The 15,773-nt window shown below is 34.5% G+C and overlaps 1 protein-coding gene across 3 annotated transcripts in view; it reads right to left on the reverse strand.

Moving 5' to 3' along the window:
* The window catches only part of LOC141447567 (serine/threonine-protein kinase 32A), a 387,735-nt gene that overhangs the window by 7,867 nt on the left and 364,095 nt on the right, over positions 1 to 15,773 (reverse strand). For all 3 annotated transcript variants that reach the window (XR_012454455.1, XM_074115236.1, XM_074115237.1), the window contains 3 exons: positions 11,635 to 11,760; positions 3,075 to 3,206; positions 1,427 to 1,563 (listed from right to left, as the gene is read on the reverse strand). Coding sequence is in view for 2 of the 3 variants with exons in the window: in XM_074115236.1 (XP_073971337.1) it covers positions 1,427 to 1,563; positions 3,075 to 3,206; positions 11,635 to 11,760 (395 nt within the window). In the remaining variant the exon portion in view is untranslated. The remainder of the gene's footprint in view (positions 1 to 1,426; positions 1,564 to 3,074; positions 3,207 to 11,634; positions 11,761 to 15,773) is intronic.

Here is a 15,773-nt window from a genome sequence, read left to right on the forward strand (position 1 = left end):
CGATCATCTTCCTCCATTAAGACAATGACTTCAAGTTCAGCCGCAGGCTTTGTGGTTGTTCGTCAAGCACTCCAATTTCTAACCCTTACGGGTATTCATTAGCACCCTTTAAAGCTACATGACCTACCTACGGAGAGAGAGAGTAGGAGACAATTCTTCTCCCTCTAGTGCCCTCTTTTTGACTATTGCATAGCCTAAGTTTATACAAAAAAAAAAAGAGCGAATTTCATTTATCTTTTTGCTTCTCAAGCGGAAAGAAATTTCAGTGAGGCGGCAGAGCGGAAGTGCTGACGCTTGACGAAACTAAAGGAAGACCAATTTCTTTTGTAAAAATGCTGTCTAGGTGATGATGACTCGCCATAAAATAATGTAAAAAAAAAAAAAAAAAAAAAGGTATAGTTTTGTGAGAGAATGGGTTTCTGTGTAAAGAAAAGGGTTACGGGAAGAAAAAAGGGTCCCTTTTATCGTGATTCCAGGTTTTTTGTGCAAGGTCAAATAAAGAAAGAAAAGGGCCCTTTCTTGGATTATGATGTTCATTTCTTATAAAATGGCTATTTGTTTTTTCACTTTAAAATAATTTACTTCGTCTACTGATTATAAAATTATTTATTTAAAGTACTATGTCAAAGTAATTATGCTTTAAAAAGTTTTGAAGCTTTTAGTGCTTTGAATCTATAAAATATTTAATAAAAGTCTTCATAAATTTTTTATGTAACCTACTTATTTGAATGACGGTACTTTTGGTAAAGAAGGTGGATATAGATACTCTGCCTTAAAGTGCAATTCTTCTGAAATGTACGGTGCTATCTTGTGCCGCCTAGAATCGGGAAGGAAAATTCTTTTCACTTAATTGGATTGTTTTCATTTGCTGGAAAATTGCTCCTACAGTTTTATGCAATCCTTGTACATTATCCATTAACTACGCTCAGATTTATAACTTTTAATTTAACAAAAAAAAATTTTTCCCCCAAAAAAATCATTTTAAGACCAGTTTAGATGGAGTTTGCTGCTCTTAAAGGTTACATTTCAGTGCTATGTACGTTTTAAGAGATAGAGAAAATTTCATGAGTCAGAACCACGAGAATGGTAGCAGAAAAATCATGTTGTCGTTCACACCAGAATTTTTTTTTTTGCTGACCTCAGTTTAGATGGAGTTCGCTGCTCTTAAAGGTTACATTTCAGTGCTATGTACGTTTTAAGATTTAGGAGAAGATTTCATGAGTCAGAACCACGAGAATAGTAGCAGAAAATCGTGTTGTCGTTCCCACCAGCTTTTTTTTTTTTGTTGTTGTTGACTTCAGTAAAACAGATACTTCGGGTAATAATACACTAATTGGGAAATGTGCACGAAAAAGCTATTTCCACTTACTTAGCTGATTAGATAAAGTAAGAAACAAAGTCAAACATATTGAAAACTCCTACTAACAAGTTCGTCGAAGCGTTCATAGCTTCAGCAAGTTCTCGTTCCCATTCGTTTTCCTTCAGTTCCATTTCCCTTCTAGCTAACTCTTTTTCACGATTATATGGACAGAAGTCGGCCAGTTGTGCTTCAATTTCTGTTTCCTAGAACAGGAATAAAAGAAAGGAAAAATTAAGGTTAACAATATTTTACAGAAGATTTTTTTGTTTTGTTTTTTAAGCAAAAGATCACCTTTCTGGATTAAATAATTTGTATTAATTGTTATTTTCCTTGAAATTAACACATGCGGAGCCATGAGACTGGCAGACAGTACATCAGCGGTTCATAGAGCCGTAACAGGAATCATCAACCCTCCAACGAACGGTGATATTTGAATTCTGATCTACATCCGAAAGAAAGAAATGCGCAGGCAGCGCTGTCTCAGACATCGGACAGGATTGTTGCCAAGAGTATGAGATGAGAGCTGGGATGAATTAATGGATTATTAAGACCAGAGAGATGAGAATAAAACTAATTGTAGCGAGATGAGATAAAGAAGTCCTTGATGGTACGTTAAGATCCTAATGGAATAAAGACAAACTATAATGGTGAGGAATTTTGGATATTCATAATTTGAAAAGGTAGGCAAGGGAATGTTTGGCTGACCTCGTATGTCCAGTACCGTTTTCAGTATATCTCTTTGTAGGTCAGTGTTCGTTTTGAACTTTTGCCAAGAAATCAAGCTGGAAAATAGTAGTGTATCTTTAGTACTCGCCATTAATGTCGTCAGTGTAGAGTCCTAGGTACTTGATAGATCGGCAGTCTGATTTAGATAAACAGAAAGTAACTGTACGTCTTCGAGTGAAGTTATATCCTAGCATTTTGGTTTATTAATTTTAATTCACCATTTCGTTTTTAACCATTCTTCCCAAAAAAAATTAGGCATTGCTGCAAGGTGCGAGTTGATTGGGCTGCGCCAGTACAGGGAAAGAGAGAATATCTATATCTGTCTGCTTAGTGGTAAAGGTTGATGGTATCAGGATGTCATAGGATCAGTTTTCACAGGATAAAAAGGAGGTGTAGCTCCTAGCCTCTCATTAACGCTATCATCATAAGAAAAATTTTGTTTGAGCTCCTTCAGTAAACTACTAGTTAGGTTTTTTTGTCATCTTTTTTGATTAACCAAATTATTTTTGAAATAATGAGTCCAGTGAGCGCGTATGTGTGTTTCTTAATTTAATGGAGCTCTGCGGGCGGCCAGAACAGCTGATTTGATGACATCCATGCTACCTAGCGTTTAATTTGATTAAACTTTGTCCCCAAGTTGTCTGAAGCTTATCAAACTTAGGGAGGTAGGTGTGGGTGCTTTAAGATGGTTGCCGACTAATGAAATATTTAGAATTTAATATGATTGGTCCTTCCATGATTGAGTTTACTCCTAACTCATTAGCGTGATTAATTCTTCTTCTCCTGATCTCTTAATGTAGCTCAATGGGGGCTTATCCTGAATTTTGGGTCAAAACAGGCAATCATAACTTTATACAATTTTTGCCACTAATATATATAAAAATCTTTTTCCGTCGAACTTAGGACGAGTTCCAAACAGTATCTATTGATATTTCTTTAAAACCTAAAATTAATAATACTGGCTGGACAAATTCTAAGTTTTACTCACCGGCGAATCTGCACCAACTGAGCCTTTCAATGATCTTTGTTTAGCTAAACGTTTCTTCTTTTTATGCAAAGGTTTTGCTTCGACTATCATCTCCTCAAGTTCAAATGTTGGGTCACAGTTAAGATGATCTCTCTGCAAAAATCAGATAATATTATTAATAATATCAATGTAACAAATACAAAGCATAATCTCCACATGCTTCATGTTCTTATCATGAAGCTTCCCTCCTAATCGGGAAAGATGGGTTTATTAAGACTCTCAAACCTCCCAAACTCGAAATTCAAAACTAATTTCTTTTACCATTATTCCATTGAATTCTTTGATTCTTGACGTTGAATAATGAGCGGAAATAATGATATCCAATTCAAAGAATACGTTAAGCTGGTTTTTTTTTTTACAGCAAAAATGGAAAATTTTTGAATAAAATTACAATTTAAAATGAAAATGGGAAAATAGGAAGGGGGAGGGCCGATCTGTGTAAAGTATGTTTGTGGTGCTTTCAATAGAAAACTTTCAAAAGTACTTTAATGGCTATTAAGCACCTTAAAAAAGGGGGAACGGAATGGGGTAATCTTTCAATTCCTTGTATCGGCTACGTCACAAGTTCCTGGCCGTTTATTTATAACGTCACTTTATAGGCTTGTAATTATTTCCTCTTTAGAACCTTCACTTCTAGAAAGTATGTACATCATTTTTATTACTTCCCAAAATATAGGAAACATCGTCGTCAATTTTTAATTTTTTTCTTACTGGCTATTCGTTTAAAAGTTTTTAATATTACGTTTTTGCCGGATATACATTGTTTGGTGTTTGTGGGAGCCAAATATCACAAAACTGGAAAATCGCCGGAAGCTCGTGTTCCGTTGGAACATTTCCGTTTTGGTACCTATATTCTCTGAGGTTTTGTTTGGTGTGTGTGTTCGTATCTATATATATTATTAAGTTCAAGATATCTCAATTTTTGGTTTAATTTTAAAAGATTTTTTTTTTTATTGCATATTCTGAAAAATTCATTAAATACCTATGGGTGAAAAATGGTTTAATTTTTTTTTTTTTAATGTATTTTAATAAGAAATAGTTGGTAATAAAATATTGACCAACCAGAATGGAGTATTGAGATGTGAAAAGTAGGCGGTTTGTGCAGCCAATAGGCAGTCATGCTACTTTTAGCAGGCCACGCCCACAACCAGTAAGCCACGCCCGATATCAGTAAGCCACGCCTGAACTATTGGAATTTAATTCGCTGGATAATCTATATAAATATGGTAGTCTATATTTCATTTTTTTTTTTCATTCAGAATTTATCATTTTTATTTCAGTAACGGCCAGGAAGTTATGTACATATGTGTTCAATCGTATTTTTATCTTGTAGTCCTTTAATTTCATTTTATTTTGGGTATGTAAAAGATTAAAAAGTCTACAAATTAAATTCTACAATTGATAAAAAAGATCGATTGAGATTAATAGAAATTTTCTAGGATCATTCCTCAAAATAAATAAAAAATACGATTTTAGGCTACTCACGGAGCCTGTATTAAATCTGAGTTTTTTTCTTTTTTTGTACCGCCCGGAAATGACTCGATTTTCAATTCAAATAAATGTAAATAGAAATTTACTCACGATATGAGAAAAATCACGGGAATAGTTGACAATTGATACCATTTTAGGCGCCAAGACAGCCAAGATGTCCTGAGTGGTAGTGAGTTCGATTGCAGGTCTAGGACTTGGATTATTTTAATTAAAGATCTTAACAGTGAAGTACGTTTAAAATCAGTTTACTTAGTTTACTTTTTTTTTACTGAAATATCATATTCCATTAGGAAAGAAAATACTTAAAGAAAATTGAGTTTATGATAACAGAATTTCAAATATAGAACGGAAGGAATGGGTGCTGTGATGTGAGATCAAAAGGTAGCTGATTGGTGTCAGAATAGATTAGTTAAGCACGTATGTAAAGTTGTAAACAACTAACTTCTGATTGCACAGTAACGTAAGACAGACAAACTGACAGAAAGTTACAGAAATGGTAGCTAGATTAGATAACGCGGTGGAGGATAATGTTCATGATGTCAATTGTACATACAGCCACCGTCTCCTTGACCTGATTACCGTAGGTTTAATTGCGCACACGTATGTACTTACGTACATCGTATACAAGGCTTGACTCTATGGTTCGTCAGCAATTACGTCATCAGCAAATAGAAAATACAGTAAATACTATTTTATTATTGCATTAAGAAATGGGAAAATAGAAAATACAGTCGAGCCTCCCATAAAGGGGCACTCTCACTAGCGACCACCTCCATTTACGGACAGTTTTGTTGGATTTCCCCGTTTTACCCCTATACAAAAGAACCTCCGTCTTACGGTCACTCTACATAGCGACCACGGACATTGACTTTGGAGAACGTATTAAATGTTTCACCTCCCACCAACGACCACCTTATTATTAAAAGTTCCTTTGACGCGACGATAAAAATAATTATCCCCTCTCAAGTTTTTGTGTTTTTTTTTTCTAGTTTTTCCTAAAGTTTCCCTCTATAAGCTCCATACATCTTGTACCATTTTAACCAATTTTCAATATAATTTTGGACGAACAATATTATTTTTTTTCCGGATATGTCTCCCAAACGAAAGTGGTTAACTCTAGAAGAGAAAATAAATGTATTGGAATGATTTTGCAAAAACCAAATCGAGCCATCGTCAACTTGCCGAAAGATATAAATTATTATTTTTATGAATAAATGTGATGATTAGTCTAAAAATTATTAATTAAGTCAATAATATGTAGTTTTTTGATATTATTTTGGGGATAATTAAGAAAAACTTGATGCATATCATATAGCTAAATAATTATGCAATTATGTACGTTTTTAAATCTATTAATAATAAACAATTTTTAAATAGATGTTTGGAAAAAACCCATATTTTTTCATTATGAAACTTGCCTACCTCCTTCTAACGGCCACTTTCCCCCGCCAGTGTCCGTTATTGAGAGGTTCGACTGTATATAGGTTACTTCAAAAAAATATATCGTGTAAAAATATCCAACAATTTTTAGTGAGAAAAACAAATTTTTTGTTCACGTTGAATTTAGAAAATAACTACTATAGAGTTATTTTAATATTTGTGGGCGTTTGTGTGTGTGTGTGTGTGTGTGTGTGTGAGAGAGAGAGAGAGAGAAAGAAAGAAAGAAAGAAATACGTTTATTAATGTCCTGGGACATTAGTCCCTTAAGGACAACAAAAAGTATATACATAAATTTAATAAACTAAAATTTCTCTTCTGAGTTGCTGCCAAATTAATATTTACAATATATACAGAGTAAAACAAAAAGATAAAAAATAAAACTAAAATTCCATTTCCGTTTTAAATATATACACAAATAAATACATAAATAAAAATGTTAACATAAAAGAAAAGAATAGGTCTACTGCTTACAATATAATAATTATATAATGATAATAATAACATTAATAACAATAATATCAATAATAATAGTAATAGTGATAGTGATAATAAGTAGAGGAAAACATGACGAAATAAAGATAATAATTGGAACAAAGAAGTAATAATAGTAATGATAATAATAACTTTAATAATAAATCACTGATTTAGATAACTTTTGATAAAATGTTCGTATAAATGAGGTTTAAACGTATTGACAGACTTTGCACGCAAACCAATCGGAAGTGAGTTCCATAACCTACAAGCTTTTAAATAAAAAGAATTTTGATAGGTTGCAGTCCTAGGTGTGGGCGTGTACAACTTTGTATCCACTTGTCGAGTGGTCCTCAAGTGTAACTGTTCTTTGCTACTAAATAGTGAATACAGATAATCTGGTGCTCTATTTTTGAACAGAAAATAAATAAAGGCACCTAAAAAATATTGCCTTCTGTATTCAACATTTAGCCAGTTCAGACGATGGTAATAAGGAGTAATATGTTCATCTCTCCTGACATCAAAAATGAAACGAACACCCGAGTTTAGAGCTCTTTGTATCCTTGTATTCAGTTCTGAAGTCAGGTCCAAATAAACAAGACAGCAATAATCTACATGCGGGAGGATGAGTGTTTGAACCAACTGCTTTCTTAGTGACACAGGCAAGATTTCTTTATGGTACTTCAGTTGATACAGAGCTTTGTTCATTCTATTGACAACATCACCCACATGATTATGCCAAGTTAAGGTGCTATTGAAGGTAACTCCCAAAAACTTAGCAGAATCCACATAAGGTAGATCAATGTTACCAATTTTTATCCTAGAAATATTGTTAAAATCGATGCCATTAACAAATCTAGAGCTACCAACCACCATCGCCTTCATTTTACCGGCATTAAAAGATAAATTTTTATCTTTTGCCCAATTAAAAATAGAAGCGACGTCATCATTTACACATCTGATTCCATTCTCCAATTGATCAAAAGGAATATGAAAATAGAGAATTAAATCATCAGCGTAAATGAGATGCAAACAGTTTGAGATAACTCTAGAAATATCACTAACATAGATAGAGAACAATAACGGACCCAAAACAGAGCCCTGCGGCACACCAGAAGCAACATTTTCCCATCTTGAGCGAGCACCATTCATTCCAACGACACATTGTCGCCGAGACGAAAGGTAAGACTCAACCCATTTGAGAGCACTGCAAGAAAAATTCAAGCTTTTAAGAACAAAGAGGAGTTCAGAGTGACAGACAGAATCAAAGGCCTTAGAAAAGTCAAAGAAAACCAAAACAGTAACCATTCGTTTGTCAATTGCAAGGCGTATGTCATCAGTTAGTTTTATTAAAGCAGTCTGAGTACTGTAGTTGTTCCGATATCCTGATTGATAAGGATCTAATAAATTGTAAGTTTTAAGATAGTTAGAAATCTGATTGGAAACTATTCTTTCTAAAGGCTTGGATGTAACGCACAGGATGGAAATTGGACGATAATCATCTAGAGAGGAAGGTAATTTAATTTTGGGAATAGGGCGGATAAGAGATAGTTTCCATAAAGAAGGAAAAACTGAATTGGTTAGGGAATAGTTATATATATCAAGAAGAGAAGGGATTATAACAGGAACGGACTTCTTTAGGAAATTAATTGGGATATCATCAACCCCCACAGCCCCAGATCTACTTTTAAATAAATTATCTAATAGTACGTCCAAAGTAATATGTTGAAAATAAAATTTGTCGTCGCCAGTTACCTCAGTCAGTGTTCTAGAGGGAGAGGGAATAGGAGAGACAGTCTGTTTATTGAAGAAAGAGGAGAAGTGAGCATTGATGTCGTCAAGAGTGAACGAAATAGAGCTGGAGAGATTTCTAGACTTTACCAGGCCTAATTTCTTTAATTCACTCCACATCACTCTAGAGTCCCTAATGCCCGAAAACTTAGTGCAATAAAACTCCCGTTTAGCCGTTCTAACCCTTGCCTGTACCTGATTTCTAAGTATTCGGTATTTAGAGTATACGGACTCACAACGAGAACGAATAAATGCTCTTCTCAAAGAGTCACGTTCCCTCATCAACACACGAATTTCATTGGTCAACCAAGGTGCCGATGGCCTTCTAAGTTTCACAGAACGAAGCGGGGCATGTTTATCCATTGTAGAAATTATATTTTTGTTAAATAAATTAACTTTATCATCAATGAAAGTTGATTCCACAATTGATAACCAGTCACACATCTCTAGATCAGACTGATACCTCTCCATATTAAACTGCTTAAAATCTCTGTAAACAAAATTTGGTGGGGAATAATGGGAGACTTTAAAGGAGTATTTGATTTCAATAAGGTCATGAGAGGAAAGGAAAGGTACCGGATGTTGGGAATGTTGGATGACCTTATCCATGTCATCGACAAAGACAAGATCTATCCAAGTATGGGAGGTAGCTGTGTGATGAGTAGGGAGGAAAGGAACTAGGGTTAAATTACTTTCATATAGGAAATTCTTTAAATAGTTACTGTCGAACGAGTTGGAGTTCATACTTGTATTCCAGTCCCCTAAAATGACTACATGCTTATATAAGGGTATATATTGCGTTATATCTGACTCAAAGTCAGATAAATAGCCAATTTTAGGGGGACGGTAGACGACACTCAACAGTAACTTAGAGATCTCTAATCCAGAAATCTCTACTATTAAAAACTCTGGTCGAGAACAATAAACAGATGGAGAGGTAGCCAGAACTTTCGCTTTGAGTGTTCTGTGGACATACAGACCCACCCCACCGCCAGTCTTCCCAAGACGATCCCAACGAATCAAACAATAATCACTAAGATTAACTACCATATCATTAACATGCGGTTTTAACCACGTTTCTGATAAGGCAATGATATGATAGAAATTCCCAGAGAAAAAATCTCTAAATTCATCAAAATGGGCAAGTAAAGACTGACAGTTAACATGGCAAATAGACAGATTACTAGTCATGATCATCCGTGAGAAACATATTCATCAGCATTACCACCATCACAACCAAAAGCAAAAAATAAAAAGAGCAGAGAACAAAAGAGACACATAAGTTAGATGTAAGATGAAATTAGTGAGAAATGTCGTAATTGTACAAAAGAACAGGAACATAATAATACAGAAAGAATGAAAAAATAATATAGGAGAGAATAAATTAAATATAGTAATTAGAGTAAATCCAATGAATAATAAAATCCTACCCATAGTGATAATAATAATAATAATCATAATAGTAATAAAAATGTTTTACGAAAAAGTGATGAAATTCATCAATATGTGCAACCAATGATTGACAATTAACATGACATACTAATAAATTATCTACCATAATCATTGTAAAAAGCAACTCCAAAATCATTCCTACAAAGAAGTAAATGTAAACAATATATAAGTGTTGTACCTGTGTGTCTAATTTTAAATAAAAATACAAATCAAAATTAAAGAGACCATAACGTGAAATATTAGTAAAATAAAATGAATACAATTTGATACAATAAAAATAAAACCTTCTGTTGCTAGAGAAATAACACTTTTGACAGCTGTAGTTTTCCTTATTTAATTTCAAATAGTAAATGAAAGAGTAACATAATGAGAGAGCTGAATTAATACGCATTGCAATACAAAATTTAACAGACATCCGATCTCATTGAGATGGTATATCATCTAGTTTATGAACTACTATCACAGGAGCACCATCAGCTTTCCTAATGAGCACCCTACCGTTTTTCACCCACACATATTTTACAATATTTGATTTTTTCGCGGCACGAGCCGCACCATAGAGTTTCTTGAAGTACGGAGTGAGGGATTCATTGATGTAGATAATATGATTCTCTTGTGTAGCCCAACCGATGTGCCTGGTAGAGAAGTCCCTTTTTACTTTTCTTCTAGTGATAAGGTCATCTCTAGTGCACTGCCTCAGGAAAGTAGCTATGATGGGAGGTGGTCGAGGGGGGTCAACAATACTTGGACCTGGTTTAGCTCTATAAACAAAATCGACCTCTCCAACATTGACATCTAGAGCTGTTCCTATTTTGTTTAACAAATCATTCGCATTCTCTCCCTGAACCAGTGGCACATTATGAATTTCTACGGTTTTACATCTTGAGGCCTGTTTTAACACCTCAACCGTCACCAGTAATTCTGACACTTTACCTTCAAGTGCTTTTTTCTCCGAAGTGAGTACATCTACCTGAGCAATGAGAGAATCAACCTTTGCCTGTAAAACATTTACAGTGGTCGTATTCTCTTGTATAGAGGTATGACAGTCATCTAACGACTTTAAAATGTCCGCATTTTGTACCTTTTGACTCTCAATAAAATTATTGAGTGCAGAGGTGTTATTCTGAATCGCCTTGAGTACTTCATTTAACGTAGACATTTCACCGCCAGAAGTTACTACCTTAGTGGGGGCCGGAGATGCTGGTGTGGAATCAGTACGAGCAACTCGCATTTCTTTATTACAAGCATTACAGAACCATGCTTTATTTAAATCTTTTAACGTGGACCAATCCGCAGGTGTAAGGCCAACACACTCCAAATGAAACAATAGATTGCATTTGCCGCACCGTGCGTGAGTAACATTTGGTGCACGAGTTAGTATAACGTTGCATTTACCACACTTTGCCATAATAATATACTTAAAAATATTTGTACTTGTTGTAATAAAGGTAGGTAAATAAAATTATTTACCAAGGTATCCAAACGAGCAAAGTTCAAACTAATAAGAAGCAATGACTCACCTCAATTGTTCTCTTGTTAAACTTAATTAAATTACTTTTTTTACAAAAACCACTCGATAGATTATTTTGAAAATTTATGTACTAATACAAAAGTCACTTCAACACAACTCTGCCAAATTTCACATCAAAGAGATCGCTAGAAACAAAACTAAATCAAATTAAATACAGAGACGATGTTCACTGATGTTCACTGAGTGACTGCACCCCAGAGAGAGAGAGAGAGAGAGAGAGAGGGAGAGGATGAGAGAGAGAGAACGAGAGAGAAAACAGCTGGAGCCAAAGGGACAATGACCCTTTTTTTTAATTAATTTAACAGCTGCCTTTGAAAACCACTAATTAATTAGAGAGAAACTTACAGGTGGCTGAAATGTTGGTTTGATCTGCTTTTCCATGATGCTGGCAAAGTTCAGCTTCTTTAGACATCGCACTTGTTTCAGCTCTTCCAGGGTGCTCATCCTGGCGCCGGGTGCTACACAAAGTAACTGCAAAACAAATCAAATAATACTTCAATCAAATTGAACAATTAAAAAAAAAAAAAATGCAATGAAATAATAATAAATTTAGGATGGAAGATTTGCGAGGAATCGGTCAAATAAAACAACTCGTCTCTTTGCCAACGTTTCCACAAATATATTGTCCTCTTCAGGGCCTGGATATTACAAATACAAAACAATTTACAGAGTCAGTAACACAGTAAAAATCAGTAATACAAAAATAAACAGTAAATTACACTAAATTCTTTATAATTATTGAAACTTACGTGGCTCTGCGGGTTGGTTGAGTTACAGAAACTAAGAGCCAGAAATGGAGAAGCAGGTATATACGAGGGGGTACCCAAAAATAACCGGAATTGCGTTGCCGCGCATGGAGCTTATGTAGTACGCATTTCTGCCGCTAGACGTGTATAGCGCAATTCCTTGCCAGTTCAGTCCTGCCTGTGTTGTCTGCCTGGCTTGCTCTGTTCATCTGCAGTGATTGTTTTTACCAGCGCTGTTTTGTTCTTTTTTCGTTTTTTATGATGGCAAGTTTAAGTGAACAACGTGCAGCTCTGAAATTTTGTTTTCTACTCGGCAAAAATGCTGCTGAAAGTGTTTTAATGTTGAAAACAGCTTACAAAGATGACGCTATGGGAAAAACTCAAGTATACGAGTGGTTTACTCGGTTTAAAATTGGCGACATGTCGATTGATGACAAACCTCGTTCTGGACGTCCATCAACTGCCCGAATCGACGAAAATGTTGAAAAAATTCGAGAGCTGGTGTTCACAGACCGTCGACAGACAATTGATCAACTGTCAGAGAGTAGTGGGTTATCTTAGAGCTCGGTTCAGCGAATTTTAACGGAAGATTTGGGGATGAAAAGGGTTGCTGCCAAGTTTGTTCCTCGAGTTCTGACTGACAATCAAAAAGAACATCGAGTTGAAACATGTCGTGCTTTGAAACAACAGCTTGAAACTGATCCAGACTTTCTGTCAAAGGTGATGAGTCATGGTGCTATGGTTATGACCCAGAAACAAAGCAACAGTCGAGCCAATGGAAGACGTCATCTTCACCCCGACCAAAAAAATGACGTCAAGTCAAGTCAAACATCAAAACAATGCTGATTTGCTTTTTTGATGCCAAAGGCGTAGTCCATTCAGAGTTTGTCCCCCCAGGTCAGACCGTCAATCAAACCTTGTATTTGGAAGTTTTGAAAAGATTGCGCAATAGTGTTCGCCAAAAAAGACCCGATTTGTGGCAAACAGGAGACTGGTTCTTCCACCACGACAACGCACCTGCACACACAGCCAACTCTGTTACACAGTTTTTGGCTAAAAATGGCATGGTTCCGCTGCCCCACGCACCTTACCCGCCTGACCTGGCTCCGTGCGACTTTTTCTTATTTCCACGCATGAAAGGTCACCGATTTGACAACATTGAAGAGGTCAAGAAAAAAACGAAGAAGGAGCTGTCAGCCATTTCTAAAGATGACTACAAAAAATGTTTCGAACAGTGGAAGCACCGGTGGGACAAATGTAATAGTTGTAATGGAGAGTATTTTGAAGGGGATAAGGTTGTTCTGTAAAAAATTTGTAAATAAATAGCTTTTAAAAAATAATTCCGGTTTTTTTTGGGTACCCCCTCGTATATACAGATTTAGCGGGACTTTCACGGGAATTTTGGTAATTACAATTGGACAGATACAATAGACTTAGGAATTTATTGTATTTTACTATTTATTTTTGCATTACTGATTTTTACTGATTTTTCTATGTTACTGACTCTGTAAATTGTTTTGTATTTGTAATATCCAGGCCCTGAAGAGAACAATATTTTTGTCGAAACGTTGGCAAAAAGAAGAGTTGTTTTATTTAACCGATTCCTCGCAAATCTTCCATCCTAAGTTTATTATTATTTCATTGCATATTCATTACAGAATAATAAAATCTGTTTCGAAAACCGTCTTACATATATAATATAATTGGCAGGAAACAAACTATGCAGCTATGCTATCCATTTCCTGGATTGGGATAGTGGTCACGAAGAGCTTGTAAAAGGAGTAGTTTTTCGATTTAGGTTTCTGGTTTTCTTCTTCTTTCTTGGCATTACAGCCCAGGGATGGCGAACCTTTTTTAAGACGTGGGTCAAATTTTGTTCATTTTTTTTTCTAGTACTAGCTTTTGGGTCACTAATGCCCATTTGCACAAGAGTTAAGTTTACAAATTTTAAATTGAATATTTTCAAAAATCTAAACATCTTTAAAAAATTCAGTTGGCCTAACGGGGTAAAACGGGACGAAACAAGTGGCTATGGAAGTCACTTTTTACAAACATAACTGAACAAAAGTGTGTTTTATCTGAAGAAAAATCTAAATATGGTTATTTGTGCTTTGGGTTGTCGATTTTTTTGTAACAAACAAAATATGAGTAAAATTATACATTTTATTTGATATTTTGTAAACAATTTTTGCTTTATTTCAAATACTACAAAAGCATTTGTCGTCAATTGCGTTTTAGAACTGTATTGATCAAACTAAAGTTTATAGATAGGCATTTAAATTGCTTTTGTGTCAATGCGTGATTGAAAAAAAAATACAGATAGAATATAAATTATCCACAACAATTAGAAAATCTAAATCAACCCGCGTAAACAAACAAATGGTTGCCTAGCAATTGTGGGTCAGTGAAAAAGCTTGCGCGGGTCAGTGTCTGACCCGTGGGTCATAGGTTCGCCATCCACTGGTTTTAGACTGATCACGTATGTGGGATAAATTTTAAGATAGTCCATAATTTGGGACAGTAACAACTGTAAATGCAGGAAAGACTGAATTTCAATAAGTGATATTTTAGTGAACATTTTCATCAGTTAAGGCAGTAACTTTCTGTTGGAATAACTAACTTACAAGGTACACCGTGGCTCTAAAAATAAATGACCTTAATTTTATTAACTTGGAGAAAGTTCACAAGTTAGCTTAGGTTGTTAAAATTATGAATTTTTAATTAACAACCCATCAGTTTTACCTAAATCATTGTTTTGTTTTTGTTTTTTTCCCGCGTGAAAATTAACAACAGAATTAACCAGCTGACAGAATACCACTAGTCAGTTGACGTCATAACGGAATGAAAAGTTGACATAACCCTGGTGGAGGTTGCACGCTAAAATTTACGCTTAAATCTGTGAAAATCTAATTTACTATGCTGGTAAATTTTCAACATGAACTTTTCTCAATTAAATTCTTGAACTATGTAAATGGAAAAGGTGTTTTTCATTTTGAGAGATAAAAAAGAAGAGAAAATTGCATAAATGCATTCATGGTTTTCATCTATAAAAAAGGAAAAACTATGAGATAATATTTGTTAATTGAGTTTTCACAAAGAGAAATGCAATGTTAACTAAGATAAAAAGAAAATCCATCTCAGGTTTAATTTCCTGTTCTAAATGCATGAAACTTTGTGGGGAAAACTTTTATTTAAATAAAAAATAAGATAAACCATTTTACAGGAAGTGATTTTGTAACTAAACAAATGCAATAAGTATATCGATGTGTTAAGTTTTTCCTATCTATCTAAGCGTAGAATAATTTACAGTAAAAAAAAAAAAAAATCGATTAGTTAAGCTTAATAATCGGAAAAACTTTTGGGAAATTATGTTGAAGTTTGTGAAATCTCATTAAAAAAAATACGTCATTAGCTATGAAAAGAATTTTATTTGAACCAAATTGCATTTTTTTTTGCATCAGTTAGAGCAGCGTTTCCCAACCTGTGGTACGCGAAAAATAATCAGTAATGGCGGACATAAAACAAAATTTTAAAAAAAATGTCATAACCATATCACAGAAAACGTTTTCTCCTATAATTCATAAAAATTATTTTAATTATTAATATTATACAGTAAAGTAGTTAGTATGTAAGGTTAGTCTGTCTCAAGATATACGAGAAAATATAATAGCACATTTATCAAGGATTAAAATTGTCTTTCATGGAGTATTTTCCCAAAAATCCCTGAAAACAGAAATG

Source organism: Rhodnius prolixus, unplaced genomic scaffold, assembly GCF_049639745.1.
Source record: "Rhodnius prolixus isolate KJV_2025 unplaced genomic scaffold, Rpr scaffold_7, whole genome shotgun sequence".
NCBI lineage: Eukaryota > Metazoa > Arthropoda > Insecta > Hemiptera > Reduviidae > Rhodnius > Rhodnius prolixus.